This window comes from Bison bison, unplaced genomic scaffold, assembly GCF_000754665.1.
Source record: "Bison bison bison isolate TAMUID 2011002044 unplaced genomic scaffold, Bison_UMD1.0 scf7180017864389, whole genome shotgun sequence".
NCBI lineage: Eukaryota > Metazoa > Chordata > Mammalia > Artiodactyla > Bovidae > Bison > Bison bison.
This window is the reverse complement of record NW_011494961.1, coordinates 7039604-7063376: the sequence shown is the minus strand read 5'-3', so window position 1 is coordinate 7063376 and position 23773 is coordinate 7039604. Positions and strand designations below refer to the sequence as shown.

Here is a 23773-nt window from a genome sequence, read left to right as displayed (position 1 = left end):
CACTGTATATGTGAACCCATACTTTACTAATTCTGCACCCCCAACACCAGTATAATTTACAACCAGTAGCCAACAAAGGGAATTTAGATTGTTTCCAATGTCCTGTTATTATAAAGTGTTGTATAAATCTCCTCGTATAATACACATTATTTCCCCCATATGCTAAGTATATTTGTCAGTACTTACCTGGGAGTAACACTGCTGAATCAAAGAAATGAGCAGTTTTAGTTTAGAAAGACATTGGCTAATTTCTCTCTCTAGTGTGCATGCTCAGTTGCAAACTCTTGTGACCCCATGGACTGAAGCCCACCAAGCTCCTCTGTTCATGAAAATTTCCAGGCAAGAATACTGGAGTGAGTTGTCATTTCCTACTACAGGAGATCTTCTCCACCCAGGGATGAACCTGGGTCTCCTGAATTGGCAGGTAGATTCTTTACCACTGAGCCACCTGAGAAGCCCTTCTCTCTCTAGAAATTGCTCAAATTTGAACTCTTATCATCAATATATCAGTTCAGTTCAGTCGCTCAGTCATGTCCAACTCTTTGCAACCTCATGAACTGCAGCACGTCAGGCTTCCCCATTCTCACCAACTCCTGGAGCTTGCTCAAAGACATGTACATCGAGTTGGTGATGCCATCCAATCATCTCATCCTCTGATGTCCCCTTCTCCTCCTGCCTTCAATCTTTTCCAGCAATAGGATCTTTTCCAATGAGTCATTTCTTTGCATCAAGTGACCAAGTGTTCGAGTTTCAGGTTTGTTGAAACAGTTTCAGCTTCAGCATCAGTCCTTCCAACAAATATTCAGACTGATTTCTTTTAGGATTGACTGGTTGGATCTCCTTGCAGTCCAAGGGACTCTCAAGGGTCTTCTCCAACACACAGTTCAAAATTATCAGTTCTTTGGCACTCGGCTTTCTTTATGGTCCAACTCTCACATCCATACATGACTACTGGAAAAACCATAGCTTTGACTAGATGGACCTTTGTCCATCATAGAGAGGCAAAGTCATGTCTCTGCTTTTTAAAATACTGTCTAGGTTGGTCATAGCTTTTTTCCCAAGGAGCAAGTGTCTTTTAATTTCATGGCTGCAGTCACTATCTGCAGTGATTTTGGAGCCCAAGAAAATAAAGTCTGTCACTGTTTCCATTGTTTCCCCATCTATTTACCATGAAGCGATGGGACTGGATGCCATGATCCCAGCTTTTTGAATGTTGAGTTTTAAGCCACATTTTCACGCTCCTCTTTCATCAAGAGGCTCTTTAGTTCTTCTTAGCTTTCTGTCATAAGGGTGGTGTTATCTGCATATCTGTGGTTATTGATATTTCTCCAACCCCATGGACTATACAGTCCATTGTATTCTCCAGGCCAGAATATTGGAGTGGGTAGCCTATCCCTTCTCCAGGGGTCATCAATATATGACAGGGCCTATTTTCCATCTTCTTGACCACAGAAAACATTAAACATTTTTATCTTTGTCAATTAGCTATATAAAAATGTCATCAGAGAATAGTTTTATCTGCATTTTCCCCCAATTACTGAGGTTGAACACATTTCTTTTTTTTTTTTTTTAATTAATTAACTACTTTGTGGCTGTACTGGGTCTTCACTGCTGCATATAGGCCCTCTCTAGGTGCTGCAAGTGGAGCCTCCTCCCTAGCTGTGGTGCTTCTCACTGCAGTGGCTTTGCTTGTTGCGAAGCACAGGCTCCAGAGTGCATGTGCCCAGCAGTTGTGGTGCACGGGCTTAGCTGCCCCACGGCATGTGGAATCTTCCCAGACCAGGGATGGAACCCGTGTCCCCTGCATTGCCAGGCAGATTCTTAGCCACTGGATCACCAGGGACATTCTAGGTTCATTATCTTTTATCAAATTTCAGAAGTTTTTGGTTATTAATTCTTCAAATATTCTCCGACTCTCTCTTCTCCTTCTGAGATTCCAATTGTGTGTATACTGATGGTTTCTCTTTTTATTCTTCTTTCTGCTCCTCGGATAATTTAACTGACCAATCTTCAGCTTCACTTACTCCTCTGCCTGCTCAAATCTGCTATTAAAACCCTCTAGTGAATTCTTTGTTATACTTTTCAGTCTAATTCCTTAAGTTTCTATCTTTCATGGATATTCTCTATTTGTTCCTACATCCTCCTCGTTTTTTTTTTTGTTTGTTTTGGTTATTTGAATATATTTAAGATGTTTGACTTAAAGTCTTTGTCTGGTGAGTTCAAAGTCTGTTCTTCCTCAGAAATAATTTCTCCTGTGAATGGGCCATATTTTCTTGTTTCATTGCATGCTTCATATTCTTTGTTGGAGACTGGATATTTTTAATATTATAATGTTGTAATTTTTGAAATCAAATTCTTTCTTCTTCTCAGGGTTTGCTTTCCTTGATTCCTGTAGACTATAGCTATTTATTAATTTTTCAAAACTGTTTCTATAAAGGTTTTTTTTTTTTTTTTTGTCATGTGTGGTTTCTGAAGTCTTGGTTTCTTTACCTTGCATTTAGCTAGGATTTAGACAAAGATTTCCTTCAACACAAGCAACCAGAGAGAGAGGAAAAGAAAGGGAAATGGACAGGGAGGGGAAAAAAGAAAAAGGAAGAAGGAAATGAAAGAAAGGAAAGAAGGAAAGAAAAGAATAAGGAATCCTTGAAATTGAGAACAACAAAAAAACCTCTTCCGAGCTTGCAAATTGCCTCTGTGCTGGGGCACTTCAGTGCTCAGTACTTAACCAGAGTTTTGAAAATTCTGTCTTAGCTTTTACTTCACATTTGCACTGAGCCTGGAGGTCTAGGCTTAGGGTCTTCTTAGGTGTTTTCTGGGCTTCTTGCCTGGGCATGTGTGTTGCTTTCTAAATTCCTCAGGATACACAGGGGCTTTTGAATGCCCTAATTTCCAGTTGAAACTCTAACTTTTCCTTCCAAGCTTCTGCACTCTATTGTAGGCCTCAACTGTTGTCTCAGGTGGAGGTAGATTGTTTATTTGCTTGCCTTTATGATGTTTTTGAGGAATGCCTGCTGCCTTTCCACTCTGAGTTCCAGGTTAGATGAAAAAAAGACAAATTTATTGCTTCAGTCTTTCAAGTAGCCCCTGGATAGGTTAGAACAGACAAACACAATTTCTTTTTAAATAAAGTCTGCTCTGCTCCATTTAGAACTGGGGACTAGAGTTCCACACTGGGAATCTGGATTGCTATCTTCAAGACTGCCACTGAGTTGGTATCTGGGTGGGGTAAGGGCAAGTAGAAATACTGCAGTTTTCCTGCCATTTTTAAGTTGCCTTTTTCCTTCATTCAGCATTCACTTGGGTACTGTGGGACTTTGATAACTGGAGTTCTGACAAAGTTGGTTTTGAACACTTGCTTGACTTTTCTAGTTTTTTTTTGTGGACAAGTGTTTGGATTTGCCTACTCTGCCTTGCTAGCTGACGTCACTCTCTACACTGTGTATTGCCTCTGTGCATATTCTCTTTCCAGATCTCATCACTCTGTTGACCATTACCCCAGTTCTTTCCTTCCAAAATACTACCCGTATAAACCGAATTTTATAATATGCTTTTAGGGTTAAAAAAAAAAGCTTTGGTCAGGGATTATGTCACAGCCAAGTATACCACAGTATTTAACCATATTGACTAAAATATTTGGCTTCCCTATTCATTACTGGGACTTCCCTGGTGGCTCTGATGGTAAAGGAACTGCCTGCAATGCAGGAGACGGTTTGATCCTTAGGTTGGGAAGATCCTGTGGCAAAGGGAGTGGCTAGGTACTCCAGAATTTTTGCCTGGGGAATTCCAAGGACGGAGATCCCTGTTCCTTACCACCCCTTTGTTACTGACACAGCAGCCACTCCCTCTGCACTCTGAGTTTCTTTCCCACCCTTTCCTAAGTCCCCTTACCTCTCTGTCTGGGTAGGTTCAGTAAAACCAGGATTCTCATCTCACTGTTCAGAACAACTTCACTGCCAGCCCATCCCATCATTGACATAATCCACTTTCAAATCAGTCCATCGAAATGTTTTGATATAAAAAGGGGGTGGGGCTTTTTATCCCCTAGAAGGAAATCTGCTCCCAGCTTTTACAATACAAAACTTTCTCCCAGCTGTACATATTTTATTTCATGTTGAAAATGTAGATACATTTTAAAACTTAGAACATATTTATGTTGTCTCTATGGTTGTTGCTCTTCAGCCGCTAAATCAGGTCTGATTCTTTGTGACCCCATGGACTGTAGCCCACCAGGCTCCTCTGTCCATGGGATTCTCCAGGCAAGAATACTGGAGTGGGTTGCCATTGCCTTTTCCAGGGGATCTTCCCGACCCAGGGAAGAACTCAGGTCTCCTGCATTGGCAGGTGGATTCTTTACTGCTGAGCCACCAGGGAAGCCCCTATCTCTATGGTAAGCTCTATTTAAAAATGATTATTTCTCAGCAGGTGCCATAAAAAATCATTCCATTTCCTTTTATAAAGAAATAATAATATTTTATGAAGTTGTGATTTCAAAATGCTGCTTCTTAAAGGAATGAAGACAATTTTATGATTGGATGATTGTTCAGTAAAAGAAAGAGGCTCTTTTCCTTTGTGGAAGTGAAAACTATTTTCAGTTTTCTTTTTTATTCTGCTTTTGTTCCAGGAACCCAAAATGTGGCTGAAATATCCTTTTTTTCAGAAAACAAAATTTTCTTGTTATAATGCAACACACATTTATTTGGTATTTAAAAAAGAAAAATGAAGAATGAATAAGACAAAATTTTTTAACTCTGAAAATTTGCAAATATATAAAACATAAAAATCATGAGTAATCCCATTACTCAGAGATACTGTTATCTGTTTAATATACACTCCCCATGAACTTTTAAACTGCCATTTATATAAGCATTTATTAATATATTTGTGTATGTATGTTTGTGTGTATTTTTCTTAACAAAAATAAGATTTTAGTGAGGCATTTTTTAATTTCAATAAATATAAAAGCATCATTTTAATGTGATAGTTATTTTTGGATGTGCAATAATTTAATCTATTTTAATCAACAAGCACTTACTTTATTTCCATTTGGTTTATACTCTAAACATTGCATATATAGTTTAGAACTTATAAGAAACTTAAGTATTTAATTCTGATATCTTAGGTAGTTCTCTTTAAACATTTTCTGCTATAAACGGACTTAAAAACAAAACAATTTTTGGAATTATTTCAAAACTCTTTGATCACAAAAGTAGGCAAATCATTAGCAAGTCTCTAATATGTCTTAAACATTTCTAACCTTAACAGGCTACCTTCCAGACTGGCTACGATCTGTTGTTTTGGCTTTAACTCCTTGAGTTGCCTACAAAGTCTCTACTCTGATCAAGTGGGTTTATTCATGGAGAGGAGCCCAGTGCTTTGCTGTCTTTCTGGCCATACCACTTGCTGTTTTTCAGGCTGAAAATCATTTCCTCTTTCTCTCCACTGATCAGATCTAATCCAGAATTATGCTGCTGCTGCTAAGTCGCTTCAGTCGTGTCCGACTCTGTGCGACCCCATAGCTCAAATCCCACTTGGCCCATAAACCCTTCCCAATCTCTGAGCAGGAAGGGACTTTTCCTCTCATTAAAGTCCCTTGGCAGATGATGATATTTGTGCCATTTTTTGGCAATTAAATATATATGTCTTATAACAGTTCCTTCTCATGTTTTCAAATATTTTTCAAATTATGCTTCTTATTTCCTCATTGGTATATTTGTATCATCTTTCTACAACTGTACAAAAGGCTGTTGAAGGAAGGATCAGTCTTGCCCATCTCTATACCTTGCACATAGATAGGGCTTAATAAATGTTTACTGATTTAATAATTACTATAAATCATAGATCTATTAGTAAAATTTTCATTCAGTCCAATCTCTATGCACAGATATTAGCATATGAAAAAAGCAATTTCTTCAAGCTCTTTCATCAAGATATAACATAAAATCTTGGTTACTGACTAAATACTGTCATCGTTGGCAAGTGAACTATGTAATCTTTAAGTCAAAATAATATCCTTGAGATTTTTTTCTGTATTTTTACAATATTTGAACTATCTACTTAAAAGTTTGTATAAATATTGAATTGCTTACCTCACAAAAACTTAAGTAGAAGCACAAAAGTAAGAGAATGACATGACCAAGCTTCATGTTGGAGACAATCAGGGTCTGTGTCTCTACTGTGGACTCCTCTGCACCCCAGGTATTCTTTGAAATTTAATTTTTAACCTCTGAAAAAATATTTAAAAAGAGCAGCCCTCCTAAAGAGCTTTGTACTTTTGAACTTGTGGAGAATTTGGCAAAAATCCAGAGTTTTACCGTAAATGAAACCAAAAAGACCTCAGCAAATAGCTGAGGGACTGTTTTCCCGCAGAGAAAACTGATGCCCCACCTCAATACTGAACAATGCCTTGTTCTGTTTGCTACAGTAGGCAGACACCACTGAAAGAAATTTCTTATGCTTTGGTAAACACAGAATCATATTTTTCTTTAAGGACGAAGACTAGGAAATGGTAAGGAGTAAAACGTCCATCGTATTGAATGCTATGCTGAACACTAAAAATCCTCACCAAAATGCTTCCTTTATCAATCATGGGTTGTCCTGTGATAAGTTCTTTTTCTCTCAGCAGAAATGCTGTCACAGTTCGATTCTCTTGAAGCAGATGTGAGACAGAGTTTGGGGTGGGAGATACTTGTCAGGAATCAGCTCCTGGGAAAGGAAAGGAGGAGAAGCAGGAATAAACAGAAAGAGAAAGCAAACTGCAATGTGGATTCAACAAAGTCTTGGCCAGCTTGGCAGGGGGAGGCTCTGGAGTGATAGCGGCCAGTCACAGGGGCCCTGGGTCATGCAGAAATGGCTGGGTCCTGCCTGCCTTTCTCAGTGACGTGACCTGGTGACAGTTGCCCAGGAAATGCACGCCCTTGGGTGAGTGGGTCTTCAGTTGCTGTCAGACAGAAGTGTCCGCTGACCACACTCTTCACAGCCAGACAGCCAGACCTTCCTTGAAAGGGGGATCTGGGAAACTCATCTCCTGGTCTTTCAGAGTCTACCATTTGCACCTTTGAGGTCTACTTTCTATGTATGTTTTAAGTGTGGCTCCTTCAAAATTGCAGTGGGCCTCTTCCTGAGAGATAATTTAGGAGAGGGAAGTTGCAGGGGGTTGGGGTGGGGGAAGGAACTGTAGCCCCTGGCCTTGCGGTTGATCTTGGGGCTGCAGTTAATCCTCATCCTCTGCCTCCTTCCTGTCCATTCTAGATTCCCTTCACCCTGAGTCTCCCCCTCTGCTGGCCTCAGTGGCTTACCTGGTGGCATGACCCTCAACCTCTTCCTGGAGTGGCCTGAGCCCCTGAAAACCATTCCCTTCTCAAACCATGGCTGCTGTTCCTATCCCTCTACTGTCACAAGAGATACCTGAGTAGCTCATACGGTTCCCCACACATTTCTCCCTACCCTGGCTGTGTAACAGCAGACTTCCTCTGAAGTGATAGGTTACTCCTATCAAGATGGTGACCCCTCCTCTCCCCAGGTAGCTCAATGTGCGCCAGGCAGAAGGCAGAGCATATAGTTCACTGGGATTCTTGTTGTGCCCCAGGGCAACGGTGTGTTTTCTTTGAGAAACAGACCTCAGAGTGCAAAGTGTGGGGACAGGAAGCACATGGCTTCCAGTTGGTCATCAGAAGTGATGGCAAGTGTGGCCATTTCTGCTTCTGCTTCTTGGGTCGCAGACCTGTGTTTTCTCTCTGTTGCAGACACAGTGCGGCATGACGGTCCTTCGATTCAATGCATATACTGCTTCTTGGAGGACAGCACCCAGTCCTCAGAGTATTGTCTTAAGTGGCACCTCAGTTCGGCCTTCAGCAGGCTACGCCAATGCTCCGTAAGGCAGTCAGCTTCACAGTGGTGCAGTTATATGGTATGACCAGTGAATTGCTTGGCCAGAGCTCCAAGCTCACATTCTTTGTTAGAAAGTGGGTTACCCTATCTAGTAGGATGTTACACGGGATCCCTTGTTGGAGGATTAAATACTCTGTAATCCTTTGACTCATGACCCTGTGGCCCTGCAGGTAGGAAAGGTACCTGACTTTATGTCTGTTTATTTCTGTCTATTCCTGTGAGGATGTACCTCTGGCCTTTTTAAGAGTGAAACAACTGAATGATCAATTTACCACCGAGTGGCTAGCTGGTATCCTTGATGAGCTGTGCCATCTTGGGGGCTCAGCATTGGTCTCTGTTGCTGTCAGATTGGACATTTGTTGGTGGCAGTAGCCAAAGAAACCTTCAGGGCCTGTGATGTTACTGGCCATCTCTGTCACCATAACCATTTTATCCTTGTGCCTGCTGTGCTAGTACTGAGGTGCTTGATGACTGAGACTGGTGGATATCAATTAGCTGAGTCATTTTGTTGATGATTGATTACTTTTCTTTAGTGGATGTTCTCTGGTGGTGTTAACATGCATTACAAAGATTTTTATACTTCATTCCCACTCCTATAGATACGTCCACAAGTTTTCTACTTAGACCTTCTTGTTCTTAATCTTTGAATATCTTTCATTATAGGGAAAAAGACCATCAGGCAATTACTACTGCCTGTGATTCCATATCCAGTCTAACCTTAGGCCTCTTTTTTCCCACGCAAAGTGGACAGCCATGTGTACAAGCTGAAGCTCTGCCCACTGGGAGGACTTTCTTCCACCACTGTGTTTCAGACAATTACCAAGCATGGCTGTCATTCAGCTGCCACTTTCAGGTTGTACCTACATACAGAGCCAACCCATCTGTGAAGCAAACTCAAACGTTTCTCTCCTCCTTCAGCTGCTCATACCAGGGTTCCCATAGAGCCACAGGTGTGGGCTGAGGGACACGGGTGCAACAGTTTGGATTTGGGGGAAAAGAGAGAAATCTGGGCCACCTGCTCAAGTACTTTGCTTGTGCCCTTTGCTCCTCTGTGCTCTTTGTTCCAGATGTGACAGGTTCATCTTATGTTTTTGCTCGGCCTGTTCAACCTTGTACTTCATGGGTCTGTTAGGACCCCGCTCGTAGTGCGCATTTCTCACACAGCGACCTCTCAGTCATTCCACATTTACGAGTGTCCAGTAGGGTATAGGTTGTTTCTCAAAAAGAATAACTCTCTGCTGTACATCCCATGGCCTTGCTGCAGAACTTGAGGGTGCTGTTCTTCCACTGGGTCTTCCTCAAACACTCTGCGCTGTTTTTTCCCACCTGTGATACCTCCAAAACCACAGGGTTTTCTGGATAACCCCTGCAGAACTCTCTCCTGCTCTGGGAACCAAAGCATTCTTCAGTGTGAAATATTTGCCCCCAAATCAAATATTCCCAAAAGGAATATCTCCAAAAAGACTGACTAAACTTTATGCTTCCTTCTTTGTGAAATGAAATACAAGACAAAATAATTTGTCTTTTACTTTAGATGTCTTGGAAGAAATCTGAGCTCTGTTCTCTCATAATTTTACTCGTGTGCCACTTGTCACCTGCTCTCTGGAGCATGTATGTCTTATCAAGGCATTCAGCATGCTGGCCACCTCTTGCTTATCTGCTCTGATTAAGGTAAAGCCATCAGTGTAATAAAACAATTTAATGTTCTATAAGAAATCTCAATGATACCCAGATCTCTTCAGATTTTCTTATGGCAGAAGTTGGAAGACAAGACTTATTAGAAAATTATAAATGTATACTGTTGTTCATCCCATGTGAATGCAAACTGTTTCCGATATTCTTTTCTGCTTAAAATACTTACAGTGGTTTCAGTTTTCCTGAAAACATTCTTATTGATATACTTTATAATATTGCTGAAACTAGAATCAAGGTTCTTATCTCTAAAAGAAATTTGATTGAAACAAATATGAAACCCTAGCAGGGGTGGAATTTCTAAGCTTAGAAAGAATAGAAGAAAACAAAAAGACATCTATATATCCAAATTATATTAAACATTTTATAACAAAAAAGCAGTGAAAAGTGAACTAAGCATATAACTCAGGATACTATTTATAAAATAATGAAAAAGAATCAAAGTGGTACAAAGGAACTAATAAAGACATAAGCAATAGTAAATAAACCAGAAACTAAAAAACTAGTAGACTTGATAAGTAACATGAGTCATTATGAGAAAAAATTTTTAAAAAGAGAGAGTAAAACAATTTTAGAGGAAAATTTAGCTATTGAAGTGGTCATTTCTAGGGGGCTGCCAACATCCATTGTCCTTCATAATAGGGTCCCAATTTTCTGTGTGGAATTATCTTTCTTCTATTATGAGTTGTTTTTGGTAGGAGAGTAATTCCAGGCCCCTGCTTTCCAAATGGAAGTTGAGAAATCCATATCCAGCCTCCTTCCATTCCTTTTTATAGCCCAGGGACTGATCAAAGAGTCTCTGTCTCTCTGGTGTTTGGGTCTTGAGTTAAGTGATAAGAGAACAAAAGAAACAGTTATAAATTATTTATTGCAGCAAAAGGAGACCATACTGGTCAGACTGTTTCAGCTACAGATAAGCTTCCTTGGATTCCTTTAGGCCTTATTAAGTATCTTTAGTTCTTAAGCCTAGTTTCTTAGCCACCTGTCAGTACTTGCGAACATCCTGTTATTTTCTACTGAATTTTCTTTTAGTAAAGTTAGCCAGTGAGGCTTGGTGGCTTGTCACTTAGAAATTTAAGTGATAAAGTCATGTGCAATTTATCAAATAACCTGAAGATCCGGGAAAAAAAAATGTCAAGGAAAATACAATTATCAGAATCGACTTGGGATGAGATAGAAAATTCAAATAAATTAATAGCTAAGATGAAATGGAAATATTAAAGATTTTAAACTCCCAAAGGCACTAAGTTTTACCAACTTTTTTAAGAAAAATCATTCTCCTGTTATTTAAACTTTTTCAGAACATAAAAAAAGATAAAAAGCTCTCTGACTTACTAGCAATACTCTGACATACTTATCCAAAACTGGGTAAGATAAGCCTTTGAAAGAAATCTATAAACTAATCTTAATTATTAATATACATGCAATGATCCTAAATAAAATGTTAGCAAACCATATACCATAAACCACAATATAGCAAAAGAATAACATATCATGACCAAGTGTGGACCATTTCAGAAAATATGGGGGTGTTCAACATTAGGATATCTATTAGTGTTGTTGTTCAGTTACTGTGTCAGGTCAGATTCTTTGCAACCCCACGAACTGCAGCATGCCAGGATTTCATATCCTTCAATATCTCCCGGAGTTTGCTCAAACTCATGTCCATTGAGTCAGTGATGCCATCCAACCATTTAATCCTCTGTTGCCCCCCTTTTCCTCCTGCCTTCAACCTTTCCCAGCCCCAGGGTCTTTTCCAATGAGTTGGCTTTTTGATTCAGGTGGCCAAATTATTGGAGCCTCAGCTTCAGCATCAGTCCTTCCAATGAATATTTAGGACTGATTTCCTTTAGGATTGACTGGTTTGATTTCCTTGCAGTTCACGGGACTCTCAAGAGTCTTCTCCAGTACCACAGTTCAAAAGAATCAATTCTTGGGGCTCAGCCTTCTTTATGGTCCAACTCTCATATCCATACATGACTACTGGAAAAACCATAGGTTTCACTATATGGGCCTTTGTTGGCAAAATGATGTCTCTGTCTTTTTAATATGCTGTCTAGGTTTGTCATAGCTTTTCTTCCAAGGAGCATGCGTTTTTTAATTTCATGGCTGCGGTCACCGTCTGCAGTGATTTTGGAGAGCAAGGAAATAAAATCTGCCACTGTTTCCATTTCTTCCCCATCTATTTGCCATGAAGTCATGGGATCAAATACCATGATCTTCATTTTTTGAATGTTGAGTTTTAAGCCAGTTTTTTCACCTTCATCAAGAGGCTCTTTAGTTTCTCTTTGCTTTCTGCCATTAGGATGGTATTATCTGCCTATCTGAGGTTGTTGATATTTCTTCTGAGTGTAATTCACTATACTAAAATATTTAATTAATTAAAATAATAGATTAGATAAGAGAATCTGTATTATTATACCACAAGATATGGAAAAGGTATATGATATGAGTTTAACACCAATTTTTAATTTTTAAAAAGTGAGTAATCTAGGAAAGAACAAATATCATTAACCCGATAAAATGTAGAAACCAACCACATATACTAGTGAAACACTGGAGCCAAACTCAGAGTCTGGAATAAAATCAAGGATGCTATATTTCAATACTGTTGTTATAATTAGAGGCAACAAATATGAAAAATTTATAAATGTTGGAGTGGAAGAAACAAAATTGCTGTAATTTGTAGTTGAGATGATTGTCTACTTAGACAAAATTAATTGAAAACTATTAGACCTAAAGTCAAAGTTTGTTAAAGTGACTGGATATGAAGTCAAGGTAAGAAAATGAATTTCCTATTTGTCAGCAGTTAACAAAAAGAAAATGCAACAAATAGCTCACAATGACTGACATTTTCTATAGTTTATATCTCTTACCTCCCAACATCTCAGTGAAAATAAATATAAAAATAATTCCATTACAGCACTGAAAAATGAAGAGGGAATCCATCAAGAGGACACAGTGAGGATTTACTTGAAGACATACAATAGAGAGGAAGAGATTAACTGCAAACTGATGTAGCTCCAAAATCACTGCTGATGGTGACTGCAACCATGAAATTAAAAGACACTTACTCCTTGGAAGGAAAGTTATGACCAACCTAGACAGCGTATTAAAAAGTAGAGACATTACTTTGCCAACAAAGGTCCGTCTAGTCAAGGCTATGGTTTTTCCAGTAGTCAGGTATGGATGTGAGAGTTGGACTATTAAGAAAGCTGAAGAATTGACGCTTTTGAACTACAGAGTTGGAGAAGACTCTTGAGAGTCCCTTGGACTGCAAGGAGATCCAAACCAGTCCATCCTAAAGGAGATCAGTCCTGGGTGTTCATTGGAGGGACTGATGTTGAAGCTGAAACTCCAATACTTTGGCCACCTGATGTGCAGAACTGACTCATTTGAAAAGACCCTGATGCTGGGAAAGACTGAAGGCAGGAGGAGAAGGGGACGAGGGAGGATGAGATGGTTGGATGGCATCACCGACTCAATGGACATGAGTTTGGGTGGGCTCTGGGAGTTGGTGATGGACAGGGAGGCGGGCATGCTGCAGTTCATGGGGTCGCAAAGAGTCGGACATGACTGAGCGACTGAACTGAACTGATTGTACAATGATAACATATAATATTATACAGTAACTCTAATTTGATAAAAATTAAAAAAAAATTGAGATCCTTTGTGAGGAGGAGGAAATGACACAGAGTAGGCCAATAAGTTTTAGTCCTGGACAAAAATAAACAGATTCATAGAAAAACACCATTCTTTAAACAGCACTGAGGTGCACAATGTGAACCATTTAACTATGCACTTCAAAATGATTAATGTGGTACAGTTATATTATGCATATTTTACTATAGTTGGAAAAAAAGAGCATTGATCATTATTATTGGATTCTTATGTCTGCTGATCATGTTAATGTACTGGGATGGAGACTTGTGCTGTGTGCTCAGTTGCTCAGTTGTGTCCAACTTTGTGCATGGCCTGCCAGGCTTCTCTGTCCGTGGGATTTCCCAGACCAGACAAGAATACTGGAGTGGGTTGCCATTTCCTTCTCTAGGGGATCTTCCCAACCCAGGGGTCGAACCCACACCTCTTGCATCTCCTGCATTGGTAGGCAGATTCTTCATCACTGTGTCACCTGGGTATATAAAATTTTTATGCAGGGTTTTCTGAGACATAAAAATTAATTCAATGGTTCTTTCAAGGGTAAAAGGATAGAAAAAGGCTGATCAAATGGATGGGAAATGGAGCTCTTCCAAGAAGGAGGTGATTGCCAGTGGCAGAGAAAGAGAAGCAAGGCAATGATGCTGGTCTGATGGGGCATAAAAATGGTGTAGAGCACTGGAGGGAAACAAAATTAATTATACAGAAGGCCTAGTCAATGGAGAAATTTTACTTTAGACTTGTTACTAAAAGAAATGGGAAACTATTTAGGGTCCTGAAGATGGCTATGGTATGAGGAAACTCTATTAAGTTCAGTATGTCATCACACGCATTACAGATGGAGGGAAGAAAAGGGTGGAGGCATTTATTTCAAGACAACAAAGATGCTCAGAATGTGAGGATGTTGTAGTTCACTGCAATTATTTCTCAACTTTTGAGTTGTTGTAGATTATATTGGGTGATTTAGGATAGGAATAACAGAGGAGAGTGTGGTAGCGGCAACAGGAGGCCTGTATCGACAGTACGAATCTACTTTAGATGGAATGAATAGAAATAGATAGCTTTGAATAAAGAGACTGCCACCGAGGTAGGGTGGGGATGATGATAGGAGAGTGCTGAGATGTTGGAGTCCAAAGATTCAGAAACCAAGAGTATGATGCTACCATGAAGACAAACAGGGAATTGGAAAGATGAAAAACTTGAAAAGAGGAAGGAGGTGGTGATACAGCAAAGGATTGATGGGGTATGAGAATCCATGGTTTCACTTTGTCCCTCTAGTTAGTTGGGGAAGTTTCTTCCCTTCTGTCAGTTTCTTATATGTAAAATAAAGGGGTATCATGTAATCTTGAAGGTTCCAAAGGAGTTCAATGGTTTCAACACATTGAGTTGGAGAAAACAGACACCAAGACTGCACAGTCCATGGAGTTGCAGAGTCGGACACAAAGTTCAGTTCAGTTCAGTTGCTCAGTCGTGTCTGACTCTTTGCGACCCCATGAATCGCAGCACGCCAGGCCTCACTGTCCATCACCAACTCCCGGAGTTCACTCAAACTCACGTCCATCGAGTCGGTGATGCCATCCAGCCATCTCATCCTCTGTCATCCCCTTCTCCTCCTGCCCCCAATCCCTCCCAGCATCAGAGTCTTTTCCAATGAGTCAACTCTTTGCATGAGGTGGCCAAAGTACTGGAGTTTCAGCTTTAGCATCATTCTTCCAAAGAACACCCAGAACTGATCTCCTTTAGAATGGACTGGTTGAATCTCCTTGCAGTCCAAGGGACTCTCAAGAGTCTTCTCCAACACCACAGTTCAAAGCATCAATTCTTCAGCGCTCAGCTTTCTTCACAGTTCAACTCTCGCATCGATACATGACCACTGGAAAAACCATAGCCTTGACTAGACGGGCTTTTGTTGGCAAAGTAATGTCTCTGCTTTTCAATATGCTATCTAGGTTGGTCATAACTTTTCTTCCAAGGAGTAAGCGTCTTTTAATTTCATGGCTGCAGTCACCATCTGCAGTGATTCTGGAGCCCCCCAAAATAAAGTCTGACACTGTTTCCACTGTTTCTCCATCTATTTCCCATGAAGTGATGGGACCAGGTACCATGATCTTCGTTTTCTGAATGTTGAGGTTTAAGCCAACTGTTTCACTTCTCTTTCATTCTCATCAAGAGGCTTTTTAGTTCCTCTTCACTTTCTGCCATAAGGGTAGTGACCATAGGATAAAACGATGGGCACAGTACTGCCCACAATCGTGCGTACTTCAAAGGATCCGGCAGAAACAAACGACTTGAAAGAACTCAGACAAGCCCTTTCATTGGGTTCGGATGCGGACAGATCCACCTTCCGGCAGAGCGCGGCTAAAATCTCCTTAGTAGACAACTGGGGGAGCCGCAAGCAACTGTCGAGCAAGAGGACCGCCTCGCAGTCTAACAATACAGCACGGACCTCCACTCAGCTCGCAACCGGAACTTGCTGGGCCGCGGGGAGAGGGGCGGACCCTGATGCCAGTCATCGCCAAGGGCAACGCCGCAGAGCGGAACTTCCGGCAACGTCATGCTTCCAAGGACGCCGATATTGTGTGTCACTTCCTCTGCTCGCCGTAGGCAAGTAAAGCTGATTGTCGTAAAGTAACGGTTGATGTTGGGATATTACTGATACTCTTCCAGCATTGAAGGCTCTCTCGGACAGGCGACAGCGTACCTGCTTTCGCAGGTGCCTGTTTTTTTTTTCTAAACCCGTTATTCGAGTTTCTAGGTGAATCCCTCCCCACTTCAGTTTTGTCCCGGTACGGTGGCCGAAGAGGCTCGTGTGAGGCGGAAGTACCGGGCGGGTGGGTGTGAGCACCCGGGCCTGAGGTGCACGTGGCGCCGGTAGGTAGCGGGAGGAGGCTAAGCGGTCTGAGAATCTTGGACGTGGAACCCAGCGGAGGGAGGGAGGGAATGTGGCTGAGGCCCTTCCTGCCTGCTGGGGGAGGAGGTATTCACCCGGGGCGACGGGGCTCGTGATGAGTGGTCGGTCGGCGCTCACAGGGCTGTCGGCAGGTCACACTCACCTTTCGGGCGAATCTCTGGCCCTCTAGCCGTGGTTGAGGTGGCAGAGTTGCTGTTATCATTGTTATCCGCGTTTACGGTTTCTGATTGAGGCCCAGAGGCCCCAGTGAATGAACGGCACGCACTGTTTTTCTCACCAGGTAGGAGCGAACATGTCTTTTCGAGGTGGAGGTCGCGGAGGATTTAATCGAGGTGGCGGCTTCGGTCGCGGCGGCAGCAGCAACAACCACTTCCGAGGTGGAGGCGGCGGTAATTTCAGAGGCGGCGGCGGCAGAGGAGGATTCGGCCGAGGGGGAGGCCGTGGAGGCTTTAACAAAGGCCAAGACCAAGGACCTCCAGAACAAGTAGTTTGTATGTAGGCTTCAGAGCTTGACCTACTTGGGCGCGGAGGGTGGAATGGAGTCGGGGGCGGAGGTTGTAGGTCCGTGTTATTAGTAAGTTTGACTAGGAGTCTGGTGCTGAAAGGTAGATGCAGCAGCTGTCTTTCTCAGGGGGTTGGTTCTTAGTTGTGGAGTCAAGCCTACGGAGAGGCGGTAAACTGACTTCACATCGTGCTGTAGAAAGTAAGAAAGCTGAAGGACACCTAAAATACATTATGGAAACAGAACTAGAGTTTTGGCTAAAAGGGAGATATAAATAGGTATTTTATGTCCTTACCCGTACTGTTTCCATTTTACAGATAAGAAAATTGATTCAGAGTTAAGTTTCTTTGCTAGGGTCATAGTGATGAGTGATCAGTAAGGATATATTTGGGATACAAAGCCAAGTTTCCTGACTCTTAATTGCCACTCTTAAGTAAATGAAGTGAGTTTAAAAAAAAAAAACAAAACACCACAACTTGCTGAGAAGGGAAACTGCACGGGGGAGTAAAAAAAATAATAAAGACCTAATTAGAGCAGTTTTGGGGTAATTATCAAAGAGATAGGGTGGAAGTTGTAGAAAGTGAGACAAAATTTGACAGTAGACAAAGAGGAGACAGGATAAATAGAGTCTAATATATGAAGAGAAAGTTGGATCAGTATGCAAAATGGTGTAGAGGTCAGTGGCTAGAGTCAAAGGTCCTGTCCCCGTAACAGTCCATGCATGACACATTGAGAGCATTGCGAAAGTGAAGAAAAAAGGAAGGGTTAGATGGGAGAGAGATTTCAGTGGAAACAAACTTAGAACTTGACTAATACTAGAAATAAAAGGTTCTTGATTTTGAACCTGGGTGATGGGAATTGAGATTTGGTTTTATAGGAATATGGTGAGTATTTTAGTTTGGGGTGAATGTAAGTTAGATATAAAAGTAGTTATATGAAATTCCAGACTTTCTTGATAAGGATCGAAGAGTCAGTGAAAAGGTGATAGTGGGAAGTTTTAAAAGGGGAAGGAGGGAAAACAGGCAGGAGAACAATAGACTGTCTTAGAGTTATGGATGGGTAGAAGGAAGAAGAGACAATAGAATGAAGCATAGTATTTAATCAAATAATAATAGTAACTATAATAAAATAACTTACAGTTTGAGTGGTCTCAATGTGCCAGGCACTTTCTAAGCACTTGACACTTATTGTTGTTCTTAATCCTCACAGTACTAGGTGTTAGGTGAGGGTTTTGTTGTTAGCCCTACATTAAAGATGAAGACACTGAAGAATAGAGAAGGTTAGATAGACCCTTACTCCAGGTCACATAGTATTTGGTGGAGTTGGTACTAAGCCAGGAAGGCTTTTTTGCCTTAAGACCGATACGGTGAAATCCCAGCTAGCCAAGAGGAAAGCTTCTAGAAGAGATTGGTCAATATCATTTGAAACTGTTTTATATTTTAACAATTTCGTGTCCTATTTCAGTGTTAGGAGAGTTCCTGCACCCTTGTGAAGATGACATAGTGTGTAAATGTACCACAGATGAAAATAAAGTACCTTATTTCAATGCTCCAGTTTATTTAGAAAACAAAGAACAAATTGGAAAAGTGGATGAAATATTTGGACAGCTTAGAGATTTTGTATCCTTTTTAATTGAAGATGTAGCAATCCTGTTGAAAGGTCATGATTTGTTTTTTCTGGAGTTAAGTATTGATTAAACTGAACTTGGTGCTTCATTGAAATGGATGCAGTATTGCTAAGATTGGACCATAAAGGAGAACCAGGACAGGGGAATGTATTTCCAGATAAATTGAAAAGATAGGCTTCTTAAGTGTGCCTTCCTTTTTGGAAGGTTTTAGAAATGATTGTCACTTGGATCAGTGCCACTTGCTTTGCTTTCACTATGATGATGCTACTGCAATAGTATGGTGGAACTGGAAGTTTTAAAACAAAAACTTCACTTCTGTTTGGAAACTCATTTCTTACTTTTCGTGAATATTTCTGTATATTCTAACCTTGTTATTTTAAAAATTACATGTGAATTCAGAAGATTACTTTTCATTATAATTGCTTATTCCTTAATAAAAGTAATAGTATTTTTCAGTTAAATTATCAGAGAACATGAAAGCATCTTCCTTTAAAAAACTACAGAAGGTGAGTCAAGCTGACACCTAGATCCTTGGTTTTTAAATGAATGACCTACCTTAGGACAGTTTTACTTAAAGGTACTTGAGACTTCCTCAGTGTATCACTAGTGAAGTTAGAGGGTTGGGATTTGACCCAGGCAGTTTTGAGTCTAGTGTGTCGGTTCTTAATGATTATATTATATTACCCCCCAGCTCATCACACTAATTGTTTCTGTTATACTTCCAGTTTTATATAGACCCATATAAGCTGCTGCCGTTGCAGAGGTTTCTACCTCGACCTCCTGGTGAAAAGGGACCTCCAAGAGGTGGTGGCAGGGGAGGTCAAGGAGGAGGAAGAGGCAGAGGTGGCAGAGGTGGTAGAGGTGGTAAGTTCCCCATGGAGGAAAATTTCTAATGAGATTTCAGAGTCACTGCCTATTTAAAGAGTACAATTTAATTTTGAATATAAGCCAACTTTTCTTATGGTTATTTATTTCTTTTAGTAAGGCTCTTTTCAAATCTTGGCAGATTACCATAGTAATAAATGCTTAGTTTCTATAACGTATAGGATTATCTTAATTGAATTTTAATTTTTTAATTAGTATTTAACAAAACTTCATGAAGGTGGGTGATATCTTTATTTTTATGGATGAGGAAATGGAAGCTTAGAAATGTTAATTTGTCCTAATCAAACAAATGGCGGCTCAGAAATAAAACCAGTATCTTCTGATGTAATGTCAAAGACTATTACCAATAAATTCATTGCTTTGATTTCAGTGTGTTGATATTATGTATTTCCCCACAGCTTTGGTACATTTACTGTGTAGGCAGCCAGGTGATAAGCAAGGTTGGGGATGAGCTGGGATGCGGCATCTGGGAATGATGTGCTAGGTGGGTGACAGGATGATGGGCAGAGCCAAAGTGGTAAGGAAGAGGAGCTGCCAAGTGGGTTACTGTATCAGAAAAGAGAATTCTGTTTTCACTTTTGCCTCTCAATTTAACGAATGTTTCACTCTGTAAATGTGCCTTTTTGGATCCAGATAACTTGGAGATAATCTCTTAAGAGATATGTTTATATTTATGTCTTTGGAAGTATACCTTTAAGAATTTGAATGGAGATCCCCTCATTCCCATTTTATATTCAGTCTTATATATAATAGTTTAAAAAATTCACAACTCTATTTTCTTAAAATCTTAATCTTTTTATATTGTATTTTGGACATATACGTTTGTTTCTGTATAATTTCTCTTTTTATGTTTCATCATTCTTTTACAAAGCTATCCCCCAAAATAAGTAAAAGTAGGGACTGCAGTAGGAAGCCAAATGTATTGAATAATAGAAAAAAATTATGTAAAATTTTAAAATTTCAAAGCTCTTCAGCATATGGACATCAGTGTCTGTTTCCAGCTCAGTTAACCTTAAATGTTGTGTCCATGGTACTTCCCAGGTGGTGCTAGTGGGGAAGAATCCACCTGCCAATATAGGAGACTTAAGGGACATGGGTTCGATCCCTGGGTTGGGAAAATTCCTTGGAGGAGGGCATGCCAACCCATTCCAGTATTCTTGCCTGGAGAATCCGATAGACAGAGGGGCCTGGTGGGCTACAGTCCATCAGGTCACAAAGAGTTGGACACGACTGAAGCAACTTAGCAGGCATGGTAGTACTCCCAGAACCAAACCACCCATGTCTGCTACTTTTTGTTCTTAGAATTAAGAAGCCTTAGTGCAGTTTAAAAAGTATATACCATAAGCAAAAGTTGAGGTACAGATACATTTAACAATAGGGCTAAATTGAACTTTAAAGTAACAAGCTTTTCTAATGTAGTAAAACAAAACTTGTTTAAAAAGTTGTAACCAAGGATTTTAGCTTTCCGCTGGATTGAGCAACTACTACTGTTTCTCCATTTTTATCTTTTAAAAAATTCTGTGAGATAAAATAAGTGAATATATGTTAGGTTGGTGCAGAAATAATTGTAATTTTGCATTGTTGAACTTTGCCCTTTGATATTAGAATACATTCTTAAATAAATATGATTATATTATACCTCATTTTAATGCACATTTCTTTATATTTTTTGCTAATGACATTAGCAATAAAAATACAAAGATCACGGCATCCGGTCCTATCACTTCATGACAAATACGTGGGGAAAATGTGGAAACAGTGTCAGATTTCATTTTCTTGGGCTCCAAAATCACTGCAGATGGTGACTGCAGCCACGAAATTAAAAGACGCTTGCTCCTTGGAAGGAAAGCTGTGACAAACCTAGACCGCGTTTTAAAAAGCAGAGACGTTACTTTGCTGACAAAAGTCCGTCTAGTCAAAGCTCTGGTTTTTCCAGTAGTCACGAGTGAATGTGAGAATTGGACAATAAAGAAAGCTGAGTGTCAAAGAACTGGTGCTTTCAAATTGCGGTGCTGGAAAAGGCTCTTGAGAGTCCCTTGAACTGCAAAGAGATCAGATCAGTCAATTCTAAAGGAAATCAGTCCAGAATATTCATTGGAAGGACTGGTGCTGAAGTCGAAGGTCCAATATTTTGGCCCCCTGATTTTAAGAGCCGACTCATTGGAAAAGACCCTGATGCTGGGAACGATTCAAGGCAGGAGAAGGGACCACAGGATGAAATGGTTGGATGGCATGACTGACTCAATGGACATGTTTGAGCAAACTCAACATGATAGTGAAGGACAGGGAAGCCTGGCATGCTGCATGCAGTTCATGGGGTCAGAAAGAGTCAGACACAATGTAGTGATTGAACAACAACAACAATGACATATTACTTGCTGTTTATTTTGTATGTATTTTAGACTATGCAAATGATGTTAGACAAAAAGCAAAATCTAGCAGTTTTCTTATTTGAGTTCAAAAATGGGTCATAAAGCATGGAGATAACTTGCAATATCAAGAACTCATTTGGCCCAGGAACTAACAAATGTACAGTGCGGTGGTGGTTCAAGAAGTTTTGCAAAGGAAACGAGAGCCTTGATGAGTGCAGAGGCTGGCCACTGGAAAGTGACTCCGAGCCATTGAGAGCCACATTAAAGCCGATCCTCTTAAAACTACACGAGAAGTTGCCTAAGAACTTACTGACCATTCTATGGTGGTTTGACATTTGAAGCAAACTGGAAAGGTGAAAAAGCTTGACGAGAGGGTGCCTCATGAGCTGACTGCAAAAAAAAAAAATCATTTCAGTGTGTCATCCTCTTTTATTCTGTGTAACAACGAGGCATTTCTTGATTGAATTGTGACGTGCAACAAAAAGTGGATTTTATATGATGCCAGTGGTGACCAGCTCAGTGGTTGGATTGAGAAGAGGCTCTAAAATACTTCCCTAAGCCAGACTTGCACCAAAAAAAGGGTAATGGTCACCATTTGGTGGTCTGCTGCCAGTCTTCTGATCCACTACAGCTTTCTGAATCCTGGTGAAACCATTACATCTGAGAAGTATCCTCAGCAAATTGATGAGATGCGCCGAAAACTTGCAATGCTTGCAGCCAGATCAGTAGAATGGGCCCCATTCTTTTCCGTGACAACACTTGACCTAATGTCGAACAGCCAGCACTTCAAAACTTGAACAAATTGGGCTGTGAAGTTTTGCCTCATTTGCTGAATTCACCAGATCTCTAGCCTTATTCATCTGACCTCTTGGCAAATGACTACAACTTCTTCAAGCATCTTGACAACTTTTTGCAGGGAAGAAGCTTCCACAACCAGCAGGATACAGAAAATGCTCTCCAAGAGTTCATTGAATCCCATAGCATGGGTTTTTATGTTACAGGAATAAACAAACTTATTTCTCGTTGGCAGAAGTGTGTTGGTTGTAATGGTTCCTATTTTGATTAATAAGGAAGTGCTTGAGCCTAGTTATAATTTAAAATTCAGGGTCTGAAACTGCAGTAACTTTTGTAACAACCTAATACTGTTCTTTATAATTGTAAGAAATATATTGATGTTTATAGGCTTATCAAAATATGATCGGTTACAGTTATTTAATTAATATTTCCTTTATTTTTAGGTGGTTTTAGAGGTGGAAGAGGAGGTGGAGGTTTCAGAGGAGGAAGAGGGGGTGGTGGTTTCAGAGGTGAGTGGGAAAAAAAAAACTTGAAGTAACTGAGTTTCTAGAAATGGTATTGTCTACTAACTTTTATTTCTTTTTGCCAGCAAGTATGTAGAACACCATGGTATTCCTTTTTTTAGCTGAATATACAGTTTCATTTTATATCACGTTTACCTTTGAATTTTTTCACCTGCTTCTGCTTTACTTTGCTGTATTATTAATTTGAAAAGCAAAAAGGTGGTAATATAAATGATAGTTAAATTTGGTAAAGTATGTTTGTTGAACTTTACCAGAACTAATGCTGATTTTAAACTTGAATTCTGGCTAATAGTGTTGTTTAAAGTTCACTTTTCTATATTTTTAATATTTTCATTTTCTCTTAATCAGGAAGAGGACATTAAGTGTAACAGTTGACAGAAACTTCACCAGTTGACTTCTGCATTAACCTCATAATCTGCTTCAGTGGATCAGAAACTTGTTTCTTGAGCACATTTTGAAGAACTGGTCTTTTAGGACAGTGGAGCTAAAATGTCAACGTTATGCAAAAATGAGTGTGGCAGAACAGGCAGCTTTGCCTCAGAAGAGTATGAATAAGTGTTTTAACATTTTGTACAATGTTCGGAACTTTGTGGGTGTTTAATAAAGGGACAGCTTTTAATTGGAGCATATTTGAATTTTGTAAATAAAGTGTTTTATTTCTTTGAGTAGTTTAGAGCTGTGTTTATTAAACCAGAGTTTAAAGGGACAGCCTACTAGATTTAAGATAGAAAAAGAGGATGTTTACATATCTAACTGAGCTTTAAAGAAAAAGCAGGCTTGTAGAGCAGTATTTCACATTATTTATAAATTAACACTCCCTTTAAAATGTTAGCATTTTGTATATGAGAACATCAGCACCCTTTATCACATTTTTTCCCTTTTGTGTGTTAGGACACAAATCAAAGTAAGACAACTTCTCTA

The 23773-nt window shown here is 40.0% G+C and overlaps 2 protein-coding genes across 6 annotated transcripts in view; one reads left to right on the top strand and one right to left on the bottom strand.

The window, feature by feature from the left end:
• The window catches only part of CFI (complement factor I), a 50996-nt gene extending 44285 nt beyond the window's left edge, over window positions 1–6711 (bottom strand). Inside the window, exon 1 of the mRNA XM_010858546.1 lies at window positions 6087–6711. Coding sequence (XP_010856848.1) covers window positions 6087–6143 — 57 coding nt within the window. The 5' untranslated portion in view covers window positions 6144–6711. The remainder of the gene's footprint in view (window positions 1–6086) is intronic.
• A 9045-nt stretch (window positions 6712–15756) lies between these two features.
• GAR1 (GAR1 ribonucleoprotein) lies at window positions 15757–23520 on the top strand. Of its 5 annotated transcripts, none has more exons than XM_010858543.1 (7): window positions 15757–15840; window positions 16428–16638; window positions 18114–18268; window positions 18723–18782; window positions 19002–19140; window positions 22772–22837; window positions 23201–23520. In XM_010858543.1, the coding sequence occupies exons 2-7, from the start codon at window positions 16440–16442 to the stop codon at window positions 23212–23214; spliced, it is 633 nt and encodes a 210-aa protein (XP_010856845.1). In that variant the 5' UTR covers window positions 15757–15840; window positions 16428–16439; the 3' UTR covers window positions 23215–23520. The 5 variants fall into 5 exon arrangements, with proteins under 5 accessions (XP_010856845.1, XP_010856846.1, XP_010856843.1 ...); XM_010858544.1 differs by having other exon boundaries at window positions 15793–16107; window positions 16428–16536; window positions 23201–23515; XM_010858541.1 differs by having other exon boundaries at window positions 15795–15949.
• The last annotated feature ends 253 nt before the right edge of the window (window positions 23521–23773 follow it).

Coding starts and splice junctions, on each gene's coding strand:
- GAR1 (XM_010858543.1), top strand. CDS start 16,440: ATGTCTTTTCGAGGTGGAGGTCGCGGAGGATTTAATCGAGGTGGCGGC. Junction 16,639..18,113: donor ACCTCCAGAACAAGTAGTTT/GTATGTAGGCTT, acceptor GTCCTATTTCAG/TGTTAGGAGAGTTCCTGCAC. Junction 18,783..19,001: donor CCTTTAAAAAACTACAGAAG/GTGAGTCAAGCT, acceptor TTATACTTCCAG/TTTTATATAGACCCATATAA.